The sequence below is a fragment of the Aquarana catesbeiana genome, linkage group LG08, assembly GCF_042186555.1.
Source record: "Aquarana catesbeiana isolate 2022-GZ linkage group LG08, ASM4218655v1, whole genome shotgun sequence".
Classification (NCBI taxonomy): Eukaryota; Metazoa; Chordata; class Amphibia; order Anura; family Ranidae; genus Aquarana; species Aquarana catesbeiana.
The window spans coordinates 302,742,307-302,762,793 of NC_133331.1; the positions used below are offsets into that span (position 1 = coordinate 302,742,307).

Below are 20,487 nucleotides of genomic sequence, written 5' to 3' on the forward strand. Positions count from 1 at the left end.
ATGTTTGGCTTGAACATCAACATCCCTTCTCTAGGGTCTCTGCTGTATGTGTATATATATACACATATATATATATATGGGGTTTATAAGTCATTTTCTAGCAAAAAGTACAGATTATAACTTGTAAGCAACAGATGTCAGAAAAGGCTTAGGCATGAAGAGGGTTATAGACCAGAAAATATGTCCATCCAGAGCCTCTGGTTTAAAGACCAGATACAACCTAAATATAGAGCCATTTATCCAACTGTCCTTCCAGAGCCTCTGGTTTATAGACCGGATAAATCCTAAATATAGAGCCATTTATCCAACTGACCATCCAGAGCCTCTGGTTTATAGACCAGAAACAACCTAAATATAGAGCCATTTATCCAACTGTCCATCCAGAGCCTCTGGTTTATAAACCAGATACATTCTGAATATTAAGCTATTTATCCAACTATGCATCTGGAGTTGCTGGACTGTAAAACGGAGACATAATAAATATAGAGATGGAGATCTTTTCCTATTATATCGAGTGGAACACAGTGACAGAGTGTGATTGTACAGACACAGGAAGTGAAAACACAGCTGGAGAGGAAGTGATGTCAGGTGCAAACAGGACGTGATAGATGCATAGGAAGTGATGTAATTAAGGAACAGGAAGTGATGTAGGGGTCTAAACAGGACATCCTGGGTGAGGGGCGAGTTGTGAGGAAGTAAAAAGAAAACATTATTGGAACTGGTAGCAGAGAAAGTAATAATATTAAATTATTTAGAAGGACACAAGAATCGCTACAAGGATGTCATGATGGAGAATCAGCCGCCCCTCCTATTACCGGGTAAGAGGAGACTTTATTGTAAAGGAGAGAGCAGTATGGAGGGTCCACCTAGATCCCCCATCATCTGATAAACACATAGAAACAATGTATTCAGTCAGTGTATGTGTTTCCTACAGATGGATCCAGTAATGGGAACCCACCAGATAGATATGCCCATTCTCTGTATTCCCGGGATTCCACACGGGAAGGTCACACCATCCCTCACCATCATCAGGTAGGTGGGACTGAGCAATTAGAACTCAAATACGTCGTAGAATTCTACGCTTCAAAATAACATTCTTTTATTTCATCTCTTGTTTACTTTTTTAAATCTGATTTATCATATTTGGGGTTTAGGTTGAACAACTGAAAGACATCAAAGCTGAGGTTAAAGTAGAAAAAGAAGAGAAGTCCTGGGATCAGCAGTCTATGGTAGAGGGTCATCCTCTGTATTCCCCGGATTCCACACAGGAAGATCACACCATCCCTCACCATCATCAGGTAGATGGGACTGAGCAATTACAACATAAAAGTATTCTAAGCTACGAGATGATGTTTTTTTATTAAATCTCTTGCTCTATTTATATATTGTTCTTTCATCTTTGGGGTCCTCTGTGTTCCTGGGATTCCATACAGGAGGATCACACCATCCCTCACCATCATGAGGTAGATGGGGCTGGGCATCTAGACCTAAATATATGTTCTAAGCCATGAGATGACATTGTTCTGTGTAGTCTCTTGTTTTACTTTGACATCTGAAGTGTAGCCTTTGTTACCCACACCCCATCCCTGTTTTTAGCTACTTTGAGCGCCCCACATTTTTCTCCCCATTTTTATTTTTTAGCAATACATTCTTTTCCTCTGTGGGTCTTAACCCCAGACACATCGCGGGTCCTCTTCATCCTTGTGTTCTTCCAATGGAGGGTGCATACTGAATGACGTGTCATTTGTGTCCTTTATGTCTGCCTTGAGTTGACTTTAATAGATGTTTTCTATTATTTTTGGTGCAGGGTGAAGAATGGATTAATATAAAAGCTGAGGTTAAAGAAGAAGTAGAGACGTATGTGGGGGGTGATCAGCCATTCACGGAGGAGGTTGGGATGATTATGAAAAGTGAACAGGAGGACATTTCTCTACCTTTTGACACAGGTAGGTAACAGACACTGTGGAAAAAACAGGTCAAAGTCTCATTTTACTTCTAAGTATCAGGATTGTAGTGTAAAAAAAAAGTTAGATAATTATCAGATCTTCATATCATCCTATAGGGTTAAATATGTGTTTTCCTACTAAAGGGTTAATGTGTGGTGTGGTAAGAGTTACCACTTGGTGCTGTATACAAATAATTAAAAGTTGCGCTGATATTAACCTTCCAAAAGGGAGGCAATAAAATAAATAATGTGTGTTCAGATAATTAAAACCATATAACTGTGAAATTATCAAAAACAAAAGATCACATTGTGAATAATCAAAAAAACGTGCAAGGATAAATTGTCCCAATAAAGTGAAAAATGCAGTGAAATATGCACAAAATCCTACTGTGCAGATAGATGAACGATCTTAATTGAATATACCATCATTACTCCGGACAATCCCTTTGATACTAAAAACATTCAAAACATGTAATTTATCCAAATTCCGCTGTATGATGAGATGTTTCCACCAAAAGTTTAATCTATTCATAAAGGATCCACATACTGCTGAATGATATGTTATTTCCACCAGATATTTCTCAGATGTCCCCAGTATATGTAATACAAAAAGAATAAAAAAACATCATTGCGCAATAAACTATTAATAGGGAAACTAAGCCACACTACACAGAGTGGTGGAAAAATTTTTTTCACTTTATTGGGACAATTTATCCTAGCACGTTTTTTTGATTATTCACAATGTGATCTTTTGTTTTTGATAATTTCACAGTTATATGGTTTTAATTATCTGAGCACACATTATTTATTTTATTGCCTCCCTTTTGGAAGGGTTATATCAGCACAACTTTTAATTATTTGTATATGGTATTTTTAGGTGTCTGAACACTTATTGAGTTTGCTGCTTTTATTATTTGGTTATCTTCCAAAGATTTTGCACTTTATATTTATTGATTTATTTACTGATTCATTGTTTTTCACTACAGCGCTTGAGTAGATTTTTCACAAAAAACACTTAGTGCTGTGATGTTCCTTCCCCTGCATGTGTCCCTTCCTGATTCTGAACCGGATCGGACCTTGTGGTCTGTTCCTGTATGGGAGGTGATCAGTGAGGACGCTGTAAGGAGCTGAACTGAACTTTGTGGTGGAGTTTCCCCTTAGTGGGACCCCTGGATGGGTTCCAAGCAGGACTGGGACAAGGGGTGGGCAGGAGGTGTGGCTGCCCTGGGTGCAATGGTTTACTGTAGGGATGGGGGCACCTTCCTTCTGTTACAAGGCTGATAGGAGTAGTGATAGCGACAATGATTTAGACAAGGGAGTGACTGATCGGTGTAGGATCCCCCCAAACTTGCACATCATGAATGAGGAGTGGGTGCAGTTTGGCATCTTTGTCCTGGGCACTGGAAGACCTTGCCCCAGCACTGGTTCCAAGGACTGGACTTTTGATGCTATTTACTGGGATGCAACTAAGCTATAAAAAGTTATAAACAAGTTTGCACAGCCAAATCTGGTACATTGTTATTAGAGAGAGAGAGGGAGAGAGAGTGGAAATGCAATTGTGATTCTGTATATCGCTCAAATGTACTTCTATGGAACCTGGACAGAACGGTAAATATAACTTTATTCACTAAAGCAGTGATTACAAAGTTACATAGTAGGCGAGGTTGAAAAACGACACAAGTCCAACCTATGTGTGTGATTTTATGTCAGTATTACATTGTATATCCCTGTATGTTGTATGTATGGTTCTCAACCTCAGTCCTCAAGTATCCCCAACGAACCTATTGTTTAAGAGTGAGCGTCTGTGTTACATTGGAATAGAAGGGACTTTACAGTTTATTGGGGAGAACTAGGGAACAGAATGTACAATTCTCCAGTTCCGGGCAGAGAGATTGGTGGTGACGGGTGACAGAGGTTCTGTAGGTAAGGGAAGCTTGGCACCTGGCTGGGCTCCTATGTTTGGGCCACTGCAGACCAGAACCCTCCTAGGGGCTAAGCTTAGAACCACAGTGTGCAAGGCCTTGCAAAGTGAGTGTGGTGGTTCCCATCTTTTCCATGTGATCTGTGCCAAGCTGGCCATCTCCATCCTTTGGACACTTTCAGTACCTGTAAGCAGTGGCGTCTCCAGCTTTCATATTTAGGGGGGCACATGGGGGGACAGGGACAAAAGTAGAGGGGCAAACTACAAAACACAATTTATATATATAATAGAATGCACTCTTTCTTGTTAGAAAGAGAGATGTTAGCTGAACATTACAGCTGCAGGCGGCCACTTAGATTCAAAGGGTGTAATTGTTCTTTCAATGTTGGGCTAACATACATGCTCATCAATGCCCCCTACCAGTGCAGCTTATCAATGCCGCCTATCAGTGGCCATCAGTGCTCATCAGTGCCACCTATCAGTGCCCACCAGTGAGTGCTGCCTATTGGTGCTCTTCGATGCCACATATCAGCGCCACCGATCATTGCTCAATAATGCCACCTATCAGTGCCTCCTCATCAATGCAGCCTATCAGTGCTTAATGCCCATCAGTGCCGCCTGTAATTGCTCATCATTGCAGCCTATCAGTGCCCATCAATGCTACCTATCAGTGCTCAATGGCCATTAGTGCTGCTTATCAGTGCTGCATATCAGTGCCCATCAATGCAGCCTATCAGTGCTCATCAATGCCACCTATCAGTGGCCATCAATGCTGCCTATCAGTGCTCAATGCCCATCAGTGCCACCTATCAATGCCCATTAGTGCCTCCTGTCAGTGCATATTAGTGCCTCCTGTCAGTGCCCATTAGCGCCTCCTGTCAGTGCCCATTAGCACCTCCTGTCAGTGCCCATTAGCGCCTCCTGTCAGTGCCCATTAGCGCCTCCTGTCAGAGCCCATTAGCACCTCCTGTCAGTGCCCACTAGTACCTCCATTCCTCGATAAAACACCTGGTAGTTCTCTTCCCCTCCCTCCTCTCTCGCACGCGATGGGTGAGGAGACACAGGTGATCAGCTCCTTCTCCCCTCCCTCCTCTCTCGTACGGGATGGGAGAGAAGACACATCTGATCTGCTCCTTCTCTCTCTCCTGCTCCCCCCTCCCCCCACCGCCACTCTCATCGTGTGTGTACCGCAGGAAGTCAAGTGTAAAGCTATCAAGCTCACACTTCCCGTAGTACACACACAGGATGAGAGCGGCAGCGGCGGGGGGAGGGGGGCAGGGGAGAGAGAAGGAGTAGATCGGATGTGTCTCCTCTCCCATCCTGTACGAGAGAGGAGGGAGGGGAGAAGGAGCTGATTGCCTGTGTCTCCTCACCCATCGCGTGCGAGAGAGGAGGGAGGGGAGAGAGAACTACTAATGCCAGCTCTGACATCACTGGTTGTTAGACGCCTGGTGGCTCTAGCAACCAGTGGCCAGGAATGGAGTCAGGTGGAGGAGGAGCCAGAGCATTCCAGACTGGTCCCAGTGTCCGTTTATTTTAATTAGGGGGGCACATGGGGGGCACAGTACAATGTTGGGGGGGCCATGGCCCCCTCTGGCCCCCCCTAGTGAAACCACTGCCTGCAAGCGTGTATGACCTCATTGGTGGTGCACTGGAGTATTGATCTGCGTATGTCATTTTTCACTGAACACATGCTTTTTGTACTGTACGCTTCACATGATTGCATATTTTTTTATCAGATTCATTACCTTATATCCTGGTAAAATTGAAGTGCAATCTCCCTACCACCTTTTCTATGTATTCAATTTCTTGGAGTGCGGAGCATTACAATATTTAATATCTATGAATAGTTTATACAGAGTTGTCACAGTTACTGGTACACCAGTGTATTTAGGTGTATATATACAGAGTACCGCCTCCTTTAACCCTTTCTTTGCCACTAATATATGATTTACATCAGCAGCAGCAGATGGTTTTAAGCACTGACAATCCAACTGTTGGCTGTCAGGAGGAAGTGATGAGGTGGCTGTATAACTTTCACACCACCTCTCCACTTGCACCCCTGCCATGTTTCACCCCACTTGTGGGTCCAGGACCTCCATGGTGGGTGTTGCCACATAGAGGGGATTGATTGAATGTTAATTCACTGATCTCCCTTCCCTAATAAGAACCTGGAAGCTACAGTGCATCTGGAAAGTATTCACAGCCCTTCACTTTTTTCACATTTTGTTATGTCACAGCCTTATTCCAAAATTGATTTAAATTCATTATATTCCTCAAGATGACAACGTGAAAGAAGTTTGTTTGAAATCATGATTTGGAAAGGCACACACCTGTCTATATAAGGTCCCACAGTAACATTGCATGTCAGAGCACAAACCAAGCCATGAAGTCCAAGGAATTGTCTGTAGACCTCCGAGACAGGATTTTATCACAGCACAGACGTGGGGAAAGGTACAGAAAAATTTCTGCAGCACTGAAGGTCCCAATGAGCACAGTGGCCTCCATCATCTGTAAATGGAAAAAATTTGGAACCACCGGAACTCTTCCTAGTGCGAGCCACCAAACTGAGCGAATGGGGGAGAAGGGCCTTAGTCAGGGAGGCGACCAAGAACCCGATGGGCACTCTAACAGAGCTCCAGCGTTTCTCTGTGGAGAGAGGAGAACCTTCCAGAGGAACAACCATCTCTGCAGCACTCCACCAATCAGGCCTGTATGGTAGAGTGGCCAGACGGAAGCCACTCCTCAGTAAACGGCACATGACAGCCCCCATGGTTTTTGCCAAAAGGCACCTGAAGGAGTCTGATCATGAGAAACGAAATAGTCTGATGAAACGAAGATGGAACTCTTTGGCCGAAATGGCAAGCGTCATGTCTGGAGGAAGTCAGGCACCGCTCATCACCTGGCCAATGCCATCCCTACAGTCAAGCATGGTGGTGGCAGCATCATGCTGTGGGGATGTTTTGTAGCGGCAGGAACCGGGAGACTAGTCAGGATCGAGGGAAAGATGAATGCAGCAATGCACAGAGACATCCTTGATGAAAACCAGGTCCAGAATGCTCTGGATCTCAGATTGGGATGAAGGTTCATCTTCCAACAGGACAACGACCCTAAGCACACAGCCAAGTTTACAAAGGAGTGGCTATGAGACAACTCTGTGAATGTCCTTGAGTGGCCCAGCCAGAGCTCAGACTTAAACCCAATTGAACACCTCTGGAGAGATCTGAAAATGGCTGTGCACCGACACTCCCCATCCAACCTGATGGAGCTTGAGAGGTCCTGCAAAGAAGAATGGGAGAAACTTTTTAATAAATCTGCAAAGATTTCAAAAAATTTCTTTTATGTTGTCTTTATGGGGGATTATTTGTAGAATTTTGAGGAAAATAATTTATTTAATCCATTTTGAAATAAGGCTGTAACATAACAACAAAATGTGGAAAAAGTGAAACTCTGTGAATACTTTCCAGATACACTGTATGTGGATGACATCACTTCTGGGTCCGGCTGTCACTTTCCCGGGTTGCTGTGGTTGAGGGGAAAAGCGAATGGAGTGCAATATGTACTTCATTACCTTCAATGGAAGGCAGATGAGACATCACTGGTCAAACAGACCCCTAAAGTCACATTAAAGGGTTAGTTTGCCTAATACAGAAAAACTGTAAAGGTGACATAACACCGGACCCCCTTTACACCCCCACTCCCGGTCCTCACTGTACTTACCATCAGCCATCCTCTACTATCAGGGCTCTCTCACCACTCCAATGGTCAGGGGATATGAAATACCCCACTGCTCTGTCTTCTCCATACTGAGCTGCCAGGATGGACCAGATGGATTCTGATTGGTCAGAGCCATCACATGTAAAGCGGGGTCCAGGAGGTTAGGGAGGGGATCTGGTGTTAGTTCAGCTTTATAGTTCTTCTGTAGAGGTGATCTAACCCTTTAATAAACCATTGCACTAACAGCTTAGTTTGTCTCCACACTGATGGAGGAGGGATGGAGCCACCCTAGGATACCAGCATTGTAAATCTTGGAGGAAGGTTTTTTTTTCATATTTTGATGTTACAGTTGTGCCCAGTTCCATGCCAGAGCTCTGTGAAAGTGTTGACTGTTAGACCAACGTGACCTTTTTTTCTTTCTGACTCAGCTTGGAGTCCATATATGATCTGCAAACTCTTCATATAAAATCCAGCCAATCCGATGTAGTAACAATCCACTAACGCGTTTTGGATAATGAAGCCTCAGTCATAGCTATTTGTTATTATAGAATTTGCAGATCATATATGGACTCGGTGCGAAGACTTTTCTGATTGATTTTGGAGGGAGAACAGGAGCCCAGCTGTGAGATCGGCATTTCCACTTATTCCACCGACGGGGAGGAGGAGCTAAAACTCCAGTTATTTGTCATCTACTGATATTTGTTATATTTTTTTATTTCTTTCCAACAGGTGGATGTGATGTCAGGAATTCCTCGGAGAGACATCTTCTATTATCTGCTGATTGTAAGTCAGAAGATAATGTCATCACACAGGATCCTCCAGAAGGAAATCCAAATACACAAAATATACATCACAGACATTCCTGTCCGGAGACATCAATGGATCCCTCTGATCAGGGGGAATCTTCTCATCAATCACATACTATGATTGTAAATATCCATGTAAGATCTCACACTGCAGATCGATCAACAGATCCTTCTAATCCAGAGGAATCTTCCTCACCCCATGAAGGAGATCACCGAGGTGACAATCTATTCTCATGTTCAGAGTGCGGGAAATCTTTCACTAAGAAAGGAAATCTTATTCAGCACCAGAGAATTCACACGGGTGAGCGTCCTTTCCCTTGTTCAGAATGCGGGAAATCTTTCACTCGGAAAGGAAAATTAATTCAGCACCAGAGAATTCACACAAGTGAGCGTCCTTTCCCTTGTTCAAAGTGCGGGAAATGTTTCAAACATAAACAAAACTTTGTTGCACACCAGAAAATTCACACAGGAGACCATCCCTATTCATGTTCCGAGTGCGGGAAATCTTTCCCTGAAAAAGGAAACCTTGTTAAACATTTTAGAATTCACACAGGTGAGCGTCCTTATTCATGTTCAGAGTGCGGGAAATCTTTCACTGCCAAAGCAGCCCTTATTACACATCAGAGAATTCACACAGGTGAATGTCCTTATTCATGTTTAGAGTGCGGGAAATCTTTCACTCGGAAAGGATCATTTGCTGAACACCAGAGAATTCACACAGGTGAACGTCCTTTCCCTTGTTCAGAGTGCGGGAAATCTTTCACTCGGAAAGGAGCACTTGCTGAACACCAGAGAATTCACACAGGTGAATGCCCTTTCCCTTGTTCAGAGTGCAGGAAATCTTTCACTCAGAAAGGAAAACTTCTTACGCACCAGAGAACCCACACGGGTGAACGTCCCTTCTCATGTTCAGAGTGCGGGAAATGTTTCACTCGCAAAAGTAACCTTTTGCAACATCAAAAAAATCACACGGGTGAGCTTCCCTATTCGTGTTCAGAGTGTGGGAAATCTTTCACTGGCAAAGCAGACCTTGTTAAACATTTTAGAATTCACACAGGCGAGCGTCCTTATTCATGTTCAGTGTGCGGGAAATCTTTCACTGTCAAAGCAGCCCTTGTTACACATCAGAGAATTCACACAGGTAAATGTTCTTATTCGTGTTCAGAGTGCGGGAAATCTTTCACTCGGAAAGGAGCACTTGCTGAACACCAGAGAATTCACACAGGTGAACGTCCTTATTCATGTTCAGAGTGCGGGAAATCTTTCACTCGGAAAGGAAAACTTATTCAGCACCAGAGAATTCACACTGGCGAGCGTCCCTATTCATGTTCAGAGTGTGAGAAATCTTTCACTAACAAAGCAGACCTTGTTAAACATCAAAGAATTCACCTGAATGAGCGGCCTTATTCATGCTCAGAATGTGGGAAATCTTTCACTCAGAAAGGAACCCTTGTTAAACACCAGAGAATTCACACAGGTGAGCATCCTTTCCCTTGTTCAGAGTGTGGGAAATATTTCACTCAAAAAGCAGCCCTTGTTACACATCTTAGAATTCACACAGGTGAGCGTTCTTATTCATGTTCAGAGTGCGGGAAATCTTTCACTAGGAAAGGATTCCTTGTTCAACATCTTAGAATTCACACAGGTCAGCGTCCTTATTCATGTTCAGAGTGCGGGAAATCTTTCACTAGGAAAGGACATCTTGTTAAACATCAGAGAATTCACACAGGTGAGCGTCCATAATCATGTTCAGTGTAGGAAATCTTTGATTAGGAAAAATAATCTTGTTGAACATCAGAAAATTCATACGGGTGAACATCCTTATTCATGTTCAGAGTGCGGGAAATCTTTCACTAGGAAAGGAAACCTTTTGCAACACCAGAGAATTCATAGGAGTGAGCTTCCTTATTCATGTTATAGATCAGGGATCTTCAAACTTCGGCCCTCCAGCTGTTGCAGAACTACACGTCCCATGAGGCAGTGTAATACTCTGACATTCACAGACATGACTAGGCATGGTGGGAATTGTAGTTCCTGAACATCTGGAGGGTCATAGTATGAAGAGCTCTGTTGTAGACGAGTCAGCCTGGTGCAGGTTTAAGAGCGGGTTAATAGTAGAGGGCGGGTACTTGTTTATTAAGCAGCTGGTCAGAGAGGCTGGTGGATGTCTGTTCAATATTGAGTTGGCCCATTTTTTGCAGTTATAACAGCTTCAACTCTTCTGGGAAGGCTGTCCACAAGGTTTAGGAGTGTGTCTATGGGAATGTTTGACCATTCTTCCAGAAGAGCATTTGTGAGGTCAGGCACAGATGTTGGACGAGAAAGCCTGGCTCGCAGCCTCCACTCTAATTCATCCCAAAGGTGTTCCCACAACGTTGGGAGCATGAAATTGTCCAAAATGTCTTGCTATTCTGATGTCTTAAGAGTTTCCTTCACTGGAACTAAGGGGCCAAGCCCACACCCTGAAAAACAACCAAACGCCATAATCCCCCCTGCACCAAATGATTTTGACCAATGCACAAAGCAAGGTCCATAAAGACACGGATGAGCAAGTTTGGGGTGGAGGAACTTTACTGGCCTGCACAGAGTCCTGACCTCCTGGAATAGGTGCTCCAAACTGCGGCCTGAGGGACAAATGTGGCCCTTTGCAAGCCTTTCTCCAGCCCTTGGGGGACTGTTCCTCCCACTGACACCAACAATGGGGCACTATTTCTTCCACCAATACTAATCATGGGATTCTGATCCTCCTACTAATAGGGGCAGTACTACTCCTGCTATTGACCACCAACCCTGAGGCCATATTTATTCTCACTGATGCTGGGCCTGGGACAATTTCTGCCTTTACCAGCCACAATCTGGCCCCCCTAAAGTCTGTAGGACAATAAAACTGGCCCTTTGTTTGAAAAGTTTGGAGACCCATGCATTAGATGATACAGCTGCACACAAGCAGGCTTAGTGCTGTCAAAGCATCAGCCATGAACTCAGCTCACCCTCAAAGCAACAGTCACTCCCAGCCTGGCTAGTATTTCTGCCTTACGCAATGTATAATCTAGAGTTGCCACCTCATCCCTTTAAAACGGAAAACATATTAATGACACATGCTCTGTGGCTGATGAAGGAGGTAATTAATCTCATTTGGTGCCTTATTTGCATTAAATTAGCCTCAGAAACTGTGTAATTCATTTGTGTTCAGGTTTAAAGGGATGAGGTGGCAACCCTAGTATAGTCCCATGCTGACTCTGAGACAAAATCACAATTCGCCAGTTGAGGATCTGCAGTCATTAAAGGGGCCAGTACATCCACCCATTCTTTCTCAGGCAGACCTTCCCATTGTCAGGGCTGGGCTTCTAGAATCTCTCTTCTCAATGCTCAAGGCTGCTCAGCTGTCGGTTAATTACCAGCCACTCATTGTTTCCACAGTGGCTCACCTGGTTACCATTACCAGCCTCATCTGTCCAGCCTACAGCCAGCCCCTACTGGCTATTTAAACTGCCTTGTTCATGTCTTTTGTGCCTTCACCTTATTTAACATATCCTGAGTGTCTCTGCTGAGTTCCTGTTAAAGACTTTGCGCGGCTGACGTCCCTTCTGGTTCCTGATCTTTGGCTTCCAACTACGCTGATCTCTGGCTTCCTGATTACCGGCTCGTCTGATTACTGGTTTTGGCTTCCGAACCCTGGCTTATGTTTTGATTATGGTCCTGATCTGTACTATTTTTTTCTATTACATTAAAGGTGTGATTTTTTTTTTTTACTGCTTTTCCTGTCTCAGTCTGTTTCATGGTTCCTGATAGGGATGAGCTTTATGTTCGGGTCGAACATTGGCTGTTCGCCCGTGCGTCGAATAGCTAACGATTTAGGCTGTTCACGGCAAATTCGAAAGCCGCGGAACACCCTTTAAAAGTCTATGAGTGAAATCAAAAGTGGTGCATGGTATTGTCATAAAAAGTTTTTGGGGACCTGGGTCCTGCCCCAGGGTACATGTATCACTGCAAAAAAGTTTTAAAAATGGCCATTTTTTTTGGGAGCAGTGATTTTAATAAAGTGAAACAATAAAAGTGATTCCTTTAAATGTACCTGGGTGGTGTCTATAGTATGCCTGTAAAGTAGCTCATGTTTCCCATGTTTAGAACACTCCGAGAGTAAAATGACATTTCTAAAGGGAAAATAGTCATTTAAAACTACTACTACAATAATGAATTGTCGGTCCCGGCAATACACATAAAATTTCATTGATAAAAACGGCATGGGATTCCCCCATAGTCCATTACCAGGCCCTTTGGGTCTGGTATGAATATTAAGGGGAACCCCAAACCAAAATTTTTAAAAAATGTGTTGGGGTCTCCCCAAATTCCATACCAGGCCCTTCAGGTCTGGTATGGATTTTAAGGGGAACCCTGCGCCAAAATCAAATGAAAAAATGGTGTGGGGGTTCCCCAAAAATCCATACCAGACTTATCCGAGCACGCAACCTGGTAGGCCGCAGGAAAAGAGGGGGGACGAGAGAGCGCCCCCCCTCCTGAACCGTACCAGGCCACATGCCTTCAACATGGGGAGGATGTCCCCATGTAGATGGGTCAAGGGCCTCATCCCGACAACCCTTGCCCGGTGGTTGTGGGGGTCTACGGGCGGGCTTATTAGAATCTGGAAGCCCTCTTTAACAAGGGGACCCTCAGATCCTGGCCCCCCCAGTGTAAATTGGTAATGGGGTACAAGTACCCCTACCATTTCACAAAAAAAGTGTCAAGAATGTTAAAAAAGACAATAGCCGGTTTTTGACAATTCCTTCCTTCCATCTTCTTCTGGTCTTCCTACGGTTTTCTTCTTCTTCCTTCATCTTGTTCTTCCCCTGCTTCTTTCTCAGCTTCTTCCTCCGGTTCTCTGCTTCTTCTTTCGGTCTTCTTCTTCCCCGCTTCCTGATTCCGACAGGGCCCCCGCCCGCAGACATCCACAGCCACCGGGCAAGGGTTGTGGGGATGAGGCCCTTGTCCCCAATCCCCGCGCCATATTTTTTTTTTTTTGGGCGCGGGGTTCCCCTTAAAATCCATACCAGACCTTGATTTTAAGGGGGACCCCCACACCATTTTTTTTTAATTAATTTTTAATATCCATACCAGACATGCAGGGCCTGGTAATGGACTGTGAGGGAATCCCATACCGTTTTTATCAATGAACTTTTATGTGTATTGCCAGGACCGACAATTCATTATAGCCGCAAGTACTTTTAAATGATTTTTTCTCCTTTAGGAATGTCATTTTGCTCTCGGACTGTTCTAAACAAGGGAAACATGTGCCACTTTACAGGCATACTATAGACACCCCCCAGATACGAAATTTAAAGGAATATTTCACTTTTATTGTTTCACTTTAATCATTATTAAAATTACTGCTCCCGAAAAAACGTTTTTAAAACTTGGGGCAGGACCCGGGTCCCTAAACACTTTTTATGACAATAAATTGCATATAAGCCTTTAAAATTAGCACTTTTTATTATTCATGTTCGTGTCCCATAGACTTTAACGGTGTTCGCATGTTCGAACAAATTTTTTGCCTGTTTGCATGTTCTGCTGTGTACTGAACAGAGAGGTGTTCGGCTCATCCATAATTCCAGACACCCTTGTTGCAATCCACTCAGATATTTTCATAGAAGCTTCATTATCCGTGGCTGTCATCTTTTGCATGGTCCACTGCACTGCTTCACACTGGAGCGATTTCCCATCCTCCCAGCCTGATGGGTCACTGCCTTCTGTAAACCCCACTGTCTGTTCAACCAGTAAGCAGTTTGTCTCTTGTTGAGGACAATCAACATCAACATGGGGACAAGGTGCTTTGGGGGGAACCCAAAGCACCCTTTCCATGTTGAGGGCAAACGGCCTGGTATAGTTCAGGTGGGGGGGGGCGCTTGCTCGTCAACCTCCCCTTTTCTGGTCTGCCAGGCTGCTTGCTTGGATAAGGGTCGGTATGGATTTTGGGGGGACCCCCACGCCATTTAAAAACAAAATTGGCGCAGGATTCCCCTTAAAACCCATACCAGGCCTGAAAGTGCTAGTATGGATTTTGGGAGGGACCCCTGTGCCATTTTTTTTACATCTTGGCGCATGGTTCCCCTTACCACTTCAACACACTGTGTTATATATACTACACTGCCTGCACTGACTGAATATAGAGTCTACACTGAATATTTAGTCTACACTAAATGTAGAGTATACAGGTGATACTCGAAAAATTAGAATATCGTGCAAAAGTTCATTTATTTCACTAATGCAACTTAAAAGGTGAAACTAATATATGAGATAGACTCATTACATGCAAAGCAAGATAGTTCAAGCCGTGATTTGTCAAAATTGTGATGATTATGGCTTACAGCTCATGAAAACCACAATCTCAAAAAATTAGAATATTGCATGCAATCAATAAAACAAGGATTAGACATAGAACAATATCAGACCTCTGAAAAGAATAAGCATGCATAGGTACTCAGTACTTGGTTTGGGCCCCTTTTGCAGCAATTACTGCCTCAATGCAGCGTGGCATGGAAGCTATCAGCCTGTGGCACTGCTGAGATGTTATGGAAGACCAGGATGCTTCAATAGTGACCTTCAGCTCTTCTGCATTGTTCGGTCTCATGTCTCTCATCTTTATCTTGGCAATGCCTCATGTAGATTCTCTATGGGGTTCAGGTCAGGCTAGTTTCCTGGTCAATCAAGCACAGTAATCCCACGGTCATTGAACCAGATTTGGGGTGCTTTTGGCAGTGTGGGCAGGTGCCAAGTACTGCTGGAAAATGAAGTCAGCATCCCCATAGAGCTTGCTTGCGGAAGGAAGCATGAAGTGCCCGAAAATCTCCTGGTAGACGGCTGCATTGAACCTGGACTTAAAGGGGTTGTAAAGGTAAAAATTTTATCACCTTAATGCATTCTATGCATTAAGGTGAAAAAACTTTTGACAATACCGCCGCCCCCAGCCCCCCCCGTTTAACTTACCTGACGCCTCGAATCTTCGCTGCTCGTTCTCGTCATCTCCACTGCAGCTCAGCCTGGTCGCTGATTGGCTGCAGTGGATGGATTGAAAGCAGCGCAGCCATCGGCTCGCGCTGCTGTCAATCACATCCGATGACGCGGCGCGCCGGGGGGCGGGGCCGAGTGATACAGCGAGCGGCTATAGCCGCCGACTGTATCACGGGAGCGCGCCCGCAAGCACTCACCACCATGCGAGGGAGCTCGCATTAAGGTGGTGAATGCTTGCGGGGAGGAGCTGAAACAGCCGCCGAGGGACCCCAGAAGACCAGGTTCGGGGCCACTCTGTGCAGAAGGAGCTGCACAGTGAAGGTAAGTATAACATGTTTGTTATTTTTTAAAAAAAATAATTTTACCTTTACAACCCCTTTAATGAAGTACAGTGGAAAAACACCAGCAGATGACATGGCTCCCCAAATTAACACAGACTGTGGAAACTTCACACTGGACTTCAAGCATCTTACAGTGTGTGCCTCTCCATTCTTCCTCCATACTCTGGGTCCTTGGTTTCCAAATGAGATACAAAATTTGCTCTCATCAGAAAAGAGGACTTTGAACCACTGAGCAACAGACCAGGTCTGTTTTTCTTTAGCCCAGGTAAGACGCTTCTGACGTTGTTTGTTGTTCAGGAGTGGCTTGACAAGAGGAATACGACATTTGAAGCCCGTGTCCAGGATCCGTCTGTGTGTGGTGGCTCTTGATGCACTGACTCCAGCCTCAGTCCACTCCTTGTGAAAGTCCCCAACACTTTTGAATGGCCTTTTCCTGACAATACTCTCCAGTATGGATGAGCTTCCAGTTCGAGTCGAACATGAGTTCAACTCGAACATCGGCTGTTCGATTGTTCGAAGATCAAACATTATGGGCCGTTCGTGCCAAATTCGAGTGGCGCGTCACGGCCCATAATGCACTGCGTCATCGCAGTGCATTGCTGGCTGATGATTGGCCAAGCATGCACTATGACCCGCATGCTTTGGCCAATCACAGTGCAGTCAGTGAAGAGAGCCATAATTGGCCAAAGGCAGGGTGCCTTTGGCCAATTATGGCTCGGGGATTAAGCACAAGCCCCACACTATATAATGCCGCCTGCATGTCGGCCTTCTGTAGTGTGTTCCGACATTGAGAGAGAGAGAGAGCGTGTCATTTCATTTTATTTAGATAGATTGATTCAGTTAGCTTCAGTATATTTAGTATATATATATATATATATATATACATTCCAGGCTATATATATATATATATTCAGTATACTGTGTCCAGTTTACCTAGATCTCACTTGCATACCGTTCCTGTTCCTAATATATTACAGGCAGGTAGTTGATTCAGTTAGCTGCAGTATATTCAATACTGTATCCTGTGCAGCTAAATCTCACTGCAGACTATTCCTGTTCTCTTCCTAATATACTACAGGCAGGCAGTTGATTCAGTTAGCTGCAGTATATTCAGTACTGTATCCTGTGCAGCTAGATCTCACTGCAGACCGTTCCTGTTGTTCTCTTCCTAATATACTACATTCAGGCAGTTGATTCAGTTAGCTGCAGTATATTCAGTACTTTATCCTGTGCAGCTAGATCTCACTGCATACCGTTCCTGTTCTCTTCCTAATATACTACAGGCAGGCAGTTGATTCAGTTATCTGCAGTATATTCAGTACTGTATCCTGTGCAGCTAGACCTCACTGCAGACCATTCCTGTTGTTCTCTTCCTAATATACCACAGGCAGGCAGTTGATTCAGTTAGCTGCAGTATATTCAGTACTGTATCCTGTGCAGCTAGATCTCACTGCAGGCCGTTCCTGTTGTTCTCTTCCTAATATACTACAGGCAGGCAGTTGATTCAGTTAGCTGCAGTATATTCAGTATACTGTATCCTGTGAAGCTAGATCTCACTGCAGACCGTTCTTGTTCTCTTCCTAAAAAACTACAGGCAGACAGTTGATTCAGTTAGCTGCAGTATATTCAGTACTGTATCCTGTGCAGCTAGATCTCACTGCAGACCGTTCCTGTTATTCTCTTCCTAATATACTACAGGCAGGCAGTTGATTCAGTTAGCTGCAGTAAATTATGTATACTGTATCCAGTTTAGCTAGATCTCACTGCAGACCATTCCTGTTGTCCTCTTCCTAAAATACTACAGGCAGGCAGTTGATTCAGTTAGCTGCAGTATATTTAGTACTGTATCCTGTCCAGCTAGATCTCACTGCAGACCATTCCCGTTGTTCTGTTCCTAATATACTACAGGCAGGCAGTTGATTCAGTTAGCTGCAGTATATTCATTACTGTATCCTGTGCAGCTAGACCTCACTGCAGACTGTTCCTGTTGTTCTCTTCCTAATATACTACAGGCAGGCAGTTGATTCAGTTAGCTGCAGTATATTCAGTACTGTATCCTATGCAGCAAGATCTCACTGCAGACCGTTCCTGTTCTCTTCCTAATATACTACAGGCAGGCAGATGATTCAGTTAGCTACAGTATATTCAGTACTGTATCCTGTGCAGCTAGATCTCACTGCAGACCGTTCCTGTTGTTCTCTTCCTAATATACTACAGGCAGGCAGTTGATTCAGTTAGCTGCAATATATTCAGTACTGTATCCCGTGCAGCTAGATCTCACTGCAGACCGTTCCTGTTTTTCTCTTCCTAATATACTACAGGCAGGCAGTTGATTCAGTTAGCTGCAGTATATTCAGTATACTGTATCCAGTTTAGCTATATTTCACTGCAGACCATTCCTGTTGTCCTCTTCCTAATATACTACAGGCAGGCAGATGATTCAGATAGCTGCAGTATATTCAGTACTGTATCCTGTCCAGCTAGACCTCACTGCAGACCATTCCTGTTGTTCTCTTCCTAATATACCACAGGCAGACAGTTGATTCAGTTAGCTGCAGCATATTCAGTACTGTATCCTGTCCAGCTAGATCTCACTGCAGACCATTCCTGTTGTTCTGTTCCTAATATACTACAGGCAGGCAGTTGATTCAGTTAGCTGCAGTATATTCAGTACTGTATCCTGTGCAGCAAATCTCACTGCAGACCATTCCTGTTCTCTTCCTAATATATTACAGGCAGGCAGTTGATTCAGTTAGCTGCAGTATATTCAGTACTGTATCCTGTGCAGCTAGACCTCACTGCAGACCATTCCTGTTGTTCTCTTCCTAATATACCACAGGCAGACAGTTGATTCAGTTAGCTGCAGTATATTCAGTACTGTATCCTGTCCAGCTAGATCTCACTGCAGACCATTCCTGTTGTTCTGTTCCTAATATACTACAGGCAGGCAGTTGATTCAGTTAGCTGCAGTATATTCAGTACTGTATCCTGTGCAGCAAATCTCACTGCAGACCGTTCCTGTTCTCTTCCTAATATTCTACAGGCAGGCAGTTGATTCAGTTAGCTCCAATATATTCAGTACTGTATCCTGTCCAGCTAGATCTCACTGCAGACCATTCCTGTTGTTCTGTTCCTAATATACTACAGGCAGGCAGTTGATTCAGTTAGCTGCAGTATATTCAATATACTGTATCCAGTTTAGCTAGATCTCACTGCAGACCGTTCCTGTTGTTCTCTTTCTAATATACTACAGGCAGATAGTTGATTCAGTTAGCTGCAGTATATTCAGTACTGTATCCTTTGCAGCTAGATCTCACTGCAGACTGTTCCTGTTGTTTTCTTCCTAATATACTACAGGCAGGCAGTTGATTCCGTTAGCTGCAGTGTATTCAGTACTGTATCCTGTGAAGCTAGATCTCACTGCAGACCATTCCTGTTGTTCTGTTCCTAATATACTACAGGCAGGCAGTTGATTCAGTTAGCTGCAGTATATTCAGTATACTGTATCCTGTGCAGCTAGATCTCACTGCAGACCGTTCCTGTTTTTCTCTTCCTAATATACTACTGATTCAGTTAGCTTTAGTATATTCAATACTGTATCCTGTGCAGCTAGATCTCACTGCAGACCGTTCTTGTTCTCTTCATAATATACTACAGGCAGGCAGTTGTTTCAGTTAGCTGCAGTATATTCAGTACTGTATCCTGTGCAGCTAGATCTCACTGCAGACCATTCCTGTTCTCTTCCTAATATACTACAGGCAGGTAGTTGATTCAGTTAGCTGCAGTATATTCAGTACTGTATCCTGTGCAGCTAGATCTCACTGCAGACCATTACTGTTGTTCTGTTCCTAATATACTACAGGCAGGCAGTTAATTCAGTTAGCTGCATATTCAGTACTGTATCCCGTGGAGCTAGATCTCACTGCAGACCATCCCTGTTGTGTGTTCCTAATATACTACAGGCAGGCAGTTGATTCAGTTAGCTGCAGTATATTCAGTACTGTATCCTGTGCAGCTAGATCTCACTGCAGACCGTTCCTGTTCTCTTCATAATATACTACAGGCAGGCAGTTGATTCAGTTAGCTGCAGTATATTCATTACTGTATCCTGTGCAGCTAGATCTCACTGCAGACCGTTCCTGTTGTTCTCTTCCTAATATACTACAGGCAGGCAGTTGATTCAGTTAGCTGCAGTATATTCAGTACTGTATCCTGTGCAGCTAGATCTCACTGCAGACCGTTCCTGTTCTCTTCCTAATATACTACAGGCAGACAGTTGATTCAGTTACCTGCAGTATATTCAGTACTGTATCCTGTGCAGCTAGATCTCACTGCAGACCGTTCCTGTTGTTCTCTTCCTAATATACTACAGGCAGGCAGTTGATTCAGTTAGCTGCAGTATATTCAGTACTGTATCCTGTGCAGCTAGATCTCACTGCAGACCATTCCTGTTGTTCTCTTCCTAATATACTACAGGGAGGTAGTTGATTCAGTTAGCTGCAGTATATTCAGTACGGTATCCTTTGCAGCTAGATCTCACTGCAGACCGTTCCTGTTGTTTTCTTCCTAATATACTACAGGCAGGCAGTTGATTCAGTTAGCTGCAGTATATTCAGTACTGTATCCTGTGAAGCTAGATCTCACTGCAGACCATTCCTGTTGTCCTCTTCCTAATATACTACAGGCAGGCGGTTGATTCAGTTAGCTGCAGTATATTCATTACTGTATCCTGTGAAGCTAGATCTCACTGCA

At 44.0% G+C, this 20,487-nt stretch overlaps 1 protein-coding gene across 1 annotated transcript in view; it reads left to right on the forward strand.

Annotated features, from left to right (window-relative positions):
* LOC141105039 (uncharacterized) overlaps positions 1 to 12,141 on the forward strand; it is a 90,200-nt gene extending 78,059 nt beyond the window's left edge. Inside the window, 2 exon segments of the mRNA XM_073594834.1 lie at positions 8,801 to 10,137; positions 10,139 to 12,141. Coding sequence (XP_073450935.1) covers positions 8,801 to 10,137; positions 10,139 to 10,427 — 1,626 coding nt within the window. The 3' untranslated portion in view covers positions 10,428 to 12,141.
* Positions 12,142 to 20,487: the final 8,346 nt, after the last annotated feature.